The 11,230-nt window shown below is 45.1% G+C and overlaps 1 protein-coding gene across 1 annotated transcript; it reads right to left on the bottom strand.

Annotated features, from left to right (window-relative positions):
* Positions 1–569: 569 nt before the first annotated feature.
* SAP18 (Sin3A associated protein 18) lies at positions 570–10,729 on the bottom strand. The gene is made up of 4 exons (XM_037890972.2): positions 6,714–10,729; positions 6,490–6,599; positions 2,512–2,634; positions 570–1,134 (listed from the first exon to the last, which is right to left on the bottom strand). The coding sequence occupies exons 1-4, from the start codon at positions 6,783–6,785 to the stop codon at positions 978–980; spliced, it is 462 nt and encodes a 153-aa protein (XP_037746900.1). The 5' UTR covers positions 6,786–10,729; the 3' UTR covers positions 570–977.
* Between the last annotated feature and the right edge of the window lie 501 nt (positions 10,730–11,230).

Raw genomic sequence — 11,230 nt, 5'->3', positions numbered from 1 at the left:
GCGGGTGCGGATTGCCCCGCTGACCCAGCGGCGGGACCTTCGCCTCCCGCCACTGTCAGGGCCCTGGGCTGGAACGCAGTGGAGTTGGGTGGGCCTGTGTTCCCCTACCCCGGCGCTCCCCTGCCCGAGGGGCGCGCTATTGACTCCGGCCGGCGCTCCCCTGCCCGAGGGGCGCGCTATTGACTCTGGCCGGCCCACCTCCCCGCTAATTCCCCAACGCCTGGGAGGTGGGGCCGAGGCCTGCTACAAAGACCGACCGACACCCGTCACAGATGTATTTATATCTTAGATCAACTAGCTAACCAATTTTACCAGTTTTTCTACAATCTGAAAAACAGCTACATAACTTTAAAAGATACCAAGTCCCTTCCCTGAATCTCACTCAGCTGGGAAAGACTTACCACTAAAGATGAAATTATCTTAAAGACTTAAAGCCCAATTTTCTAATGACTTTGCACAGAGTGAACACCGCATTAACTCCATTCACCCCACAAAGGAGTCAGTTACAGGGTCATTCAGGGAAAGCTTCACCCCTCATTTTAGAGGCCACAATTTGATGAAACAACTCCTGACATTAACAGTTTAATTAAACACTTATTACGCAGACCTGGTTTAATCTTTAAAAACAGACGCTAAATTTTGGATGACATAGCAATATATTTGTTCCAAACATGACAGCTTCTAACAGAACTAGAACACTTCTATGTTATGCTGCTCATATTTTAGAGACCTTGAAACACTGAACATTTCTACTTTTCAGACCATAACTACTATGAAAAGGATTATGAAGCTGCTGAAAGATATTTTCTTCTAAACAAGTAAAATAAAGTTTTAAAAGTAACCCATGTTTCCAAGGTTTAAGTGTGTTCTCAGATGTTCTTGCTTAGCAATAAACAAAAAAGAGCCTGTTTCAAGCAGCAAGTACTATCAAAGGGAAATATACATGATCAGTTTTAAACAAAGTGACACTTTGTCACTTAGTATGGTCTCATGCGTCCTGATGGGGGTGGTGCACGATTTGGAGGAGTAATTGCTATATCCAAGTAGTCTCCAATCTGGAACTTCTGAGACTGCAGAGTCATGGAATCATCTGTGCCCTTTCTGCCTGACATTGTGCTGCCAATCTCCTTCACCCTACAGGGAGGAAGTGAAATGCAAATAAATAATTAGAGGCAAAGAGTCCATCTCTCTCAACTGCAAACTCATTTAAGGCCCAAATATAATCTTCTAGTGAATGGTTTTAGTATCGTCCCCCCCACGCTGTCTTTAACTAGTTGAATACTAAGATGGCACCCCCTCACATGCAACATGCTGTCTTCACTAGAGAAACAATACAACTCAGGATAGAACAATTATGTAAACTTGCATTAAAAATTTTAGCTCAGAAAAAACTGTCTGCCAAGTTAAAGAGAACAAAACTAGTAAAGAAAACACTGCAGATGACATAGCAGGACACATTCACTGCCCTTTAACTGGTCACTGATGAGTGAACGTCTACATCACTGGTAGACAGGGGACCATTACGACAGAAATATCAGTCTTAAGATCATAAGTAGGCCCCTACCAAATTCATGGCCATGTCACGAACTATGAAATTTCGTCTCCCCCTGTGAAATCTGGTCTTTCTGTGCTTTTACCCTGCACTATACAGATTTTACAGGGGAGACCAGGGTTCTCAAATTGGGGGTCCTGAAAAAGGGAGTTGCAGGGGGGTTGCAAAGTTATTTCTGAGGGGGCGGTGGGGTGTTTCACGGTATTGCCACCCTTACTTCTGCACTGCCTTCAGAGCTGGGCAGCCGGAGAGTGGCGGCTGCTGACTCAGGGCCCAGCTCTGCAGGCAGCAGCGCAGAAGTAAGGGTGGCAATACCATACCATGCCATCCTTACTTCTTCACTGCTGCTGGCGGTGGCTCTGCCTTCAGAGCTGGGCTCCCGGCCAGCAGCCGCTGCTCTTTAGCTGCCCAGCAATGAAGGTAGCGTCACCAGCAGCAGCGCAGAAATAAGGGTAGCAGTATTGCAAACCCCCACGCACAATAACCTTGCAACCTCCCTCCCGCCCCCCTCCCCCCCAACTCCTTTTTGGGTCAGGACCCCTACAATTACAACACTATGAAATTTGCTGAAATCATGAAATTTACTATTTTTAATATCCTATGACTGTGAAATTGACCATGAATTTGGTAGGGCCCTAAATCATAAGCATTTATTAGATAGAGGATGTAGTCACTCTCCATACCACCTGAGACAACAAGCCTTCCATTGCTACGCTAAGCTACAGGTACATATCCTGGCTGGTTGCCTATGAGGTGACCAGCAGATTGGGCAAACACATGTTCATTGTTTTGGGAAAAGGTGAACAGAAACTTTAGAAGCATTGCAGTCACCATGGAGTGTTCTCTTTATTAGGACTTGATTTCAGATGATATCAGACTTTAAATAAGTGTTGATGAAAACAGTTTACAGCTCTGCTGACTGATATATTCTATGAATCTGGAGAAGAAAGGTCATTTACCTATAACCGGGTCTCTTGAGTTCTGTAAAAACTATTGCAAAATTGAAGTGCGTGCCCTTCTTCCGTGCTTCTGGGTAGACCTCTTTCACTAAACTGGTCAGCTCTTTTAAAGTTGCATCCATCCTAGATTTAAAAAGAGAAAGACATTATAACTCATCAGGATGATTCATATTGTTGTCAAATATATAAAAATGTCAAACCCTGTTTAAGGTAAGTGATGTTTGTTAACTATGTACTATCACTTACAAAAACAGCACGTAAAAGCAAGGAAAAATATAGTTCACATTTGGGCAGTGTAAGATGTTTATATACTTCTGTATTTCTATGTAATATGTATTTCATGTTAGTCACTTCACAAGCTTCAATGAGGATCCATTTTTAAAGTATAGTTGCTCCCCACTTAACGTCCTCTCGCTTAATGTTGTTTCAATCTTATGTCCCTGCTCAATTACCGAACATGCTCCATTTAAAGTTGTGAAATGCTTTCGCTATAACTTTGTTTGGCTGCCTGCTTCGTCCACAGCTGGCAGCCCCCCATTAGCTCCCCTACGCCCCCCCACACAGCGCCTCCCGCTCGCCGACAGACCCCGCAGATCAGCGCCTTCCCCTTCCTCCTGCCCGTAGCAATCAGCTGGCTTGCAGCATTCAGGAGGCGGGGGAAGGAGCGAGGACTCAGCGCGTAAGCTCCCCCTCCCTCCCCAGCCTCCTGAATGCCGCAAGCCAGCTGATTGCCACAGGCAGGAGGGAGAAGCGAGGACACAGCGTGGGGAGTAAAGGTGGGGGAAGAGGAGGTGGGTTAAGGGTGGGGGTTGGGGGAAGGGGTGGAGTGGGCGGGCCGAGAGTTGAGCCCCCCTGCCCCTGGTGCTTGCAGAGTTGGGGAAGCTGCAGCTGCGCAACATGCTTCTCCTAGCCTACAGCACCTTCAGCCTCCTTGCCTGCCTCACTGTCTCCAGTGCCCGTGGGCGGTGCCTGTGTGGGGTAAGGTGGGGGAACCTCCCAACTATAGTACAGTACTGTACGGCAAAAAAAAAAATCCCCCTGGAACCTAACCCCCCCCATTAACATTCATTCTTATAGGGAAATTGGATTCGCTTAACATCATTTCACTTCATGTTTTTCAGGAACATAACTACAATGTTAAGTGAGGAGTTACTGTATTTAACCTAAAAAATTCAGTTATTTAAAACATTCTGAGCATGGTTTTTTTGTGGTCAGTGAGGACTTACTCTAAACATCTGAAGACATAAGACACCAATTAAACACTTGAGGCAAAATGGTCTAGTCGATAAGGCACTGGACTGGGACTCAGATTTGGGTTCTAATCCTGGCTTAGCTACTAACCTACTATGATGTTGGGCAAGTCACTTCACCTCACTGTACCCGTTTCCCCTCCACCCTTTGTCTAGTCTATTTTGATTGTAAATTCTTCACAATAGGGACCCAGTGTCACTATGTAGTTGCAAGGTGTCTACTGCAGAGAGGCCATGATCTCAGTTGAGACCTCTAATATAAAGTAATAAATTGTAATTTGAAAGCTTTTTTAATGTACATACACACGATAGCGGAAGTCAAAGTCAGCCTTATAATTAGATCATGGTTACTATCCTGACAGGAGACAGAACTACCTTTACAGTCAGGACTAAAACCTTGAGTCTAAGATTCCAAGAACAAAAGGATTCAATTATCTGAGGTAAAAAGAAGAGCTAATAGGTATGCACAATCAAAAAAAAAAGGGGGGGGAGGGGGGAGGGTTTGTTCAGTCTAGCTCCAACAAGTCAATAGAGGGCATTGTGTTGACAGAGCCTGATCTGACTTCTGCTGAAGGCAAACATTTCCAGACATCAATGACCAGGTTTGGGTTGATAATTCTCATTAAAATAAATACAGCAGGACTGGGCCTCTAAACTAACTTTTGTTGTGAATAGGTTGTTCAACTAGGTCATTGATGCACAAGTTTCAAGAAAATTTTGCTACATGGGAAGTTTGGAGTAGTAACAAGATACCTGGAGAGAAAGAAGTTTTAGACGAAGTTCATTCCCCAGTCAGCATCAGCTACACCTAACTAAGTTTGACATTCTTCAAATGTTGACGACAAATAATGTTTTTGAAGAGTAACTCTGGCAACTTTGGGGCCAGACTAGTTTTCCAAACTAAACTTAAGGGACTAAAGAGAGTTCAGAAAGAACACTGGTTGCCACCAGAGTACACCTTCTCCACAATACACGAAATGCCACATGCAAACTGTGCACATGAAACGTATGCAAAACACAGCACAAAAATTACTGACACAATTTCTATACAATACTCAACATTTTGGGATAACCTTTTTGGTAGTCTTCAAGAGACATGGAACTTAGGCCACGTCTACATTTACAGTACAAGCTTACAGCAGCACAGACGTACTAATACAGCTGCGCCACTGTAAGATCGCTCGTGTAGTTGCTCTATGCATACGGGAGAGAGCTCACCTGTGGACATAATAAAAGCAGCTCAATGAGCGGTAACTATGTCAGCAGCAGAGTGTCTGCCACCAACATAGCACTGTGCACATGAGCAAATATGACGGCAAAACATATGTCACTCAGGGGTGTGTGTTTTTCCACACACCTCAGCAACAAAAGTTTTGCCAACGTAAGTGCTAGTGTAGACATGGCCTTAGTTACTACAGGGAGCCAAAACAACCAGTTTTCAAGACAAAGTAATGTTTAGGCCTACTTTGGAATAAAGAATTTCAAGTGTACAAGGGTGTTGAAGTAAGAAGTCTTTTGTATTGTGTATTTACACCAAATTAATGAAGAGTATTCCAACATATAGATCTTTGAAATCCGAGGCAGTCAGTTGACACATCAAATACAGAATCTCTAGTAATGACCTATAATTAGTTAAGTTACATATGAAATGCTTTGTTCCAATCTTAGGAATGAGATTCCCAGTCTACATGAGAGTCCCATGGCTACAAACGATATAGTATCATAGCAGGACAATAGTAGCCTTCTTCTTTCTAAGTTTAGCTATTACAGCGAACGGTTGTTTTTAATAAAAATATACACTCCTACAACTATAGTGCAAGGCCCTGATAGAAACCTAAGGAAAAAGGCACTTAAAAGGCTGCTTAACATCTATGGAAGATTAAGGCATGGCAGATTGTATGGAGTTTTGGATCAAGGGCGTGCTGGAGCCCAGCAGCTCACCAGCGGTGATAACAACGCACAGGCCAGGTGGCAGGCTCTATACCAGAGGTGGGCAAACTACGGCCCGCGGGCCACATCCGGCCTGTGGGACCCTCCTGCCCAGCCCCTGAGCTCCTGGGCCGGGAGGCTAGCCCCCGGCCCCTCACCCGCTGTCCCCGTAGCCTCAGCTCACTGTGCGGCGGGGCTGCAAGCTCTGGGCAGAGCCCGGCCTGACCCGGTGCTCTGTGCTGCGCAGAGGCAGGGCTGCGGCGCCACCGGTGCTCCAGGCAGCGCGGTAAGGGGGCAGGGAGCGGGGATTGGATAGAGGGCAGGGGAGTTAGGGGGCGGGCCAGGGGTGTGGATAAGGATCAGGGCAGGGAACAGGGGGTCAGTCAGGAAAGGGGGGGTGAGGCGGGGAGATAAGTCAAGGGTGGAGGTTCCGGGGGCAGTCAGGGGACAGGGAGCGGGGTGGGAGGTGGACGTGGCAGGGGTCCCGAGGGATGGGGGGGGGGCCGCTGGATGGGGCAAGAGTCCCGGGGGTGGGCGTCAGGGGGCGAGAAGCGCGCGGGATGGGGGGGCGGGTAAGGGCCGGGCCGGGCCAGGCCTGGCTGTGTGGGGGGCACAGCCTGCCCCAACCGGCCCTCCATACAATTTCCAAAACCCGATGCGGCCCTCAGGCCAAAAAGCTCGCTCGCTCGCCCGCCCGCCCCTGGTCTATACGGCAGCTACAGCCCAGCAGCCCTCGCAGCGCCGGGGCCCGGCAGCGCGGCGGGTCCCCGGGCAGGGCCGCCCGGCGGGGCGCGCTCACCAGGTGTAGATCTGCAGCTCGCTGGAGGGCACGTTGCCGCGGGAGAACTCGTCCATGCGGTGGTGCCGCCCGTTGTTGGTGGTGAAGACCCTCAGCAGCAGCGGGCACGTCTGCAAGGGGGAAACACAGGCCGTCAGCGCCAGCCCCAGGCGCGGCCCCCGGGAGGCCGAGCAGCCGGCGCCGCCCCCCCCCCAGCGCTCCCGGGCGGACCTGCCCCGCGATACCTTCTCCCTGTCGATGGGCTTCTCCGGCTCCTTCTTAATCTCCTCCTGCGTAACCCGCGACTCCACCGCCATCTTCCCTCCGGGCTCCGGCCGGGCCAAACAGTGCGGGGCGGCGGGGAGCGGAACCCGGATGTCTCCGGGCGCGCGCTCTGTTAAACTCTCGCGAGAAGAGCGCGGCCGCTGCGCCGAGATACGGGGGGAGGAGGAGGAGGAGGAGCTCGGCCACGCGCGTGCTAAGTAAGGGGAAATGTAGAGCGGCTCCCCGAGCCGGGCTCCGCCCCCTGCGTGCCGCGCGCTCACAGCTTGCGTGTAGCCGGGCCGGGCGAAGGCGGCGCTGGAGCTCCCGGAGCGACGTGAGCGCGTCCCCCAGCAGCGGCCGGTGCACACGCGTCTCGCCCGCGCGGGGAGCTGGGCAAGCGGCCCCTGCGGGCGCAGCAGCCTGCCGACCTGACGCCCCCTGCCCGGGCGGACCGCGCCCCTGCTGCTGCGGGGAGCTCAGCTGCGCCTCCGGACTCCTCCGCTCCAGCCTGGCCCAGGGGTCTCCCCGCTCAGGGTGGGGTCAGTGCGTGCCGGTGCCGTCCCCAGCGCCGCCCCTTCGCGCTCGCCGGAGCTTGTGCACCTTGTCACTGAACGAGCTCTCCTTTCCCCGGCCGTGACCGCCGATCGGCAATGAAATAGTTAACGTCGATGACCTAAATGATGTTAGTTGGGTATCTGAAGCTGCACCTGAGACCAAGCAACATGCTGTTCTGAGAGTTATTTTATTATTTGTATCCCAAGCCGTAAAATGCTGTTTTTTCAAAACTGTGTAATATTTTTGCATATTTACAGTATATGTCCAAACCGATGGGCTGCGTTGCTCCAGCCGAGTTACTGTTGTGGTAGCTGCATTCTGGGGCATCTCAGTTATTAGTAGCTGGCTGGCAGGACTTCACAGGACCCAAAGAGAATTGTTTCAAAGGTAAGTGCAGAATCACTTATGTGTTGAGTGGAATATCATATCTGTCGCATGAAGATGAAGTGTTGCTAATGTTCCAAAATAACTTTCTCTGTTCTGCTCAGTTTCAAGTTTAAAATATACTAGTTTAATTATCATACTTGTCCAGTATGTTTTATGATGTATTGGCATTTCTGTGTTTTCATGCATTTTAACTTATGCCCACCCATGTATACTATACATTCATGCTCTAACCCTATAGAGAATTACACATTGTGAGAAATTAATGGGACTGCTCTCAAGGCATAAAGTTAGTTTTGGCAGAATTGGGGCTTTAGAGAGTATTTCTCATATGGCCTATCCTTGATCAACAAAGTTAAAATATTACTTTCACCAAGTATTGGACTTAGTTTAGGATTGTTTTAAAGAAAATGTTTCTTTCCATTCATGTCAGAATTTTTTTGGAACTTTCTTTTCCACACTACTTTGAAAATTATGAATATATTTCTAACTTCACAAGTACAAGGACCTTGAATTCTGCTGTAAACTGACATAGAAATATATGTATGTTTGCTGATTCACAGTATTTAACTATATTTAATATATTTTCATTGATTTATTTGTGAAATAATAATAATGTAGTTATTGAAAGAGTTAATGTTCTAATTGTAAGTACTTACATAATGCTTCTTATTAAATCTGTTATAATTCATTTGTAGCATGTTTGTTCTTTAAGTATGTAGAAATAGAGTCCATGAACTCTGTCTTGCATATACAAAGTAGAACACCATACTAAAAACTGCTACACCTGCGTATCCAAGGCCTGATTCAGCAAAGTACTTTCCTAATATGCTTAAATGCTTTTCTGAATCGTGCCCTAATATTATAGAAATATGTATGATACATTGTGTGTTGTTTAAAAAGGAGTATGTGATCACATAAATTGTAATACATATGCATAAAGGGATAGAGTTACAGTTTATGCATTCACATATGCATTTCCTGGCCTCAGTGCATTGACATTCTCAATATTTCAGGGTTTAAAAAATAGTCAGGAAAAAAATCCATACAACTTTCAGGCTTTTTTTTGAAAACATAAAGCATGAGTCCAATTGCAAAACAAACAAGCAAAAACCTTTGTAGGTCACATTTAATGTAACTAACATAAATTGTTTTTTTTATTTATTTTGATTTGTAGTACATTTAATATGATACGAGAACCAACACAACCTATCTTTGTGCACCTCCATCTCCCTTCTTTTGGGGTAGATAAATATTTAGGAAAAATCATAAGAAATTAAGTTATAATTATAATTGCCTAAATTATTAAAGGAAGTGACTCAGCATCATCACCATTCATAAGAATGAATTCCAAGACGATGCAGTTTTTCACATTGCTAAAATTAAATTTCCCTGACGTAACAGGCAGATATAATTATGTCTGGGTTCAGGTATCATAAAAGAACAGCTGTAACAAATAAAGCTCTCCTTTATGAATCTAAGTAGTTCCTGCTATTAGATTCTGAACACTTTACTTATGTGAAAAATGACCCAACATGTCTGAGTTTTAAGAAAGCTCAAGTATGTTTTTTTTAATTCATAAAATACACTCACAATCACAATTAATTGATTTTGAATCTGAAATTTTACATTCTTTTAAAAATGCATATATTCTCATATTTGCAAGATAAAGTTAGGAATATTTTGAATTAAAATATAAGCATGCAACTTTTAACATGGGTTTAAGCATGAAAATATAAATATTGTAATCTTGTAAGCAGAATGGAGGGGTGGGATTCAGGAGTTCTGTGTTCTGTTCTGCCCTGTCCCACCACTTGCTATGTGGTCTTAAGCCAGCCAGTCAGTTAACTTTCATTTACAGTTTTCCCCAGTGTTCAGATTTGAAGGTGTGCAATAATAATGTGTTACTCTCCCAAGTTGCAACCTTGTGCTCTAGAATAGAAGCTTTTGTTTTTAAAAAAGTAAATCTCTAGCCTTCAATGTTGCGCAGAAACCTTTAGAATGTGAATTGAATGTATCTGATGCAGCAACTTCTGTTTGAGTTTGGGAGAACATGAAACAATAAGTCTAAGGAGTATGAGTTGATCCTCAGTGGTGTTAACTCAGAGGTGTCAACTGAGGTGTTAACTCAGATTCCCAGCAATGATTATTTAAACATCAACTAATTTAACAATTTCACTACTGATCAAACCATGCAACAAGGGAGTGCATGAGCGATATCTCATTTTAAGTGTTGTGAGTGGATGGAACTTGGGAGAGTTCCACCATTTATCTTTTTCCCAAGAAGGAAACAAGCTCAGGCAACCCAAGGGAGCCAGCCAAGCATGATCATGTTTTAAATATCTCCACAATCTACATCCACAACTCATTTTTCTGTTTCAAGTGTGTGGAGTTTATTTTGTGGGCAGGGATTGATTTGTGGGCAGAGCTTGGAAGAGTACCACTACCTTTTATTTTCAATTTGACCCCTGCTTTTCCCCATTTGTAAAATAATGGTAATATTTACTGACACACCACTGTGGGCTGAAAAGTGCTATATAAGTGCAACGTTTTATTAAATTCCTTTTTCTTAATTTATTGCAACAAATTCAGTGCAGATTACAAACAGTGAAACACATACAGTGTTTGCACTGCTGCAAAAGAACAGTATTAAAACTACATTTTCCCTGTAGTTTGAGTAAATAGATTAATAAATTAAAAGGCTAGAAGGGATCATCTGGTCTGACCTCTAGGATAATACAGCCCATGGGACTTCCCTGAATTAATTCTTATTTGAATTAGAACATATCTTTTAAGAAATCTTGATTCAAAAATTGTCAGTGATGGAGAATCCACCACAGTTCGTGGTAAGTTGTTCCAGTGGTTAATAACCCTCATTGTTAAAAATGTACACCTTTTTTCTGGTCTGAATTTGTATTGCTTTTACTTCCAGCCATTGGATCTTATTATACATTTTCTGCTAGACTGAAGAACCGATTACCATTTTGTGTTACCCATGTAGATACTTAAAACTGTGATCAGTATAAATAATAAATTGAGCTCCATGAGTCTGTCATTTTAAGGCATATTTTCCAATCCTTTCATCATTCTCGTGGCTCTTGTCTGATAGATATATAGTATTCTTCACTTCCTATCCTACCGTGACCTAAAATGGTTTTAGTCTTTCCTGGAGGAATGCACCCAATGATTAGTGATTGGAAACTGCACCTCCACTACTAGACCTCTCACTTGAGGAGTACCACAGTTATCAATTCTCTCCTCTGTCCTATTCAACATATACATGCAGAACTGGTTAGATGACAAGGACTCAAGTGACAACAATACACATATGACCTTCAGCTCTACCTATCCTTCACCACATCCATCACACTATTATCACCAAGATGGTCTGGTGGATGGTGACCATCTGGTTGAAGCTGAACCCAAGCAAGAGAGAGTTGATGTTGGTGGGCAGAAGAAAGCATTTTGAAGAAATTGAAGCCATGATACAGTCCTCACTGATTGCAGGGACACACCCACAATTGGAAAATTTAGTCTGTAACTTAGGAGTGCTCCTGGA

This window comes from Chelonia mydas, chromosome 1 (assembly GCF_015237465.2).
Source record: "Chelonia mydas isolate rCheMyd1 chromosome 1, rCheMyd1.pri.v2, whole genome shotgun sequence".
NCBI classification, from domain to species: Eukaryota; Metazoa; Chordata; order Testudines; family Cheloniidae; genus Chelonia; species Chelonia mydas.
The sequence above is the reverse complement of the archived record's forward strand: the minus strand, read 5'-3'. Positions and strand labels throughout refer to the sequence as shown.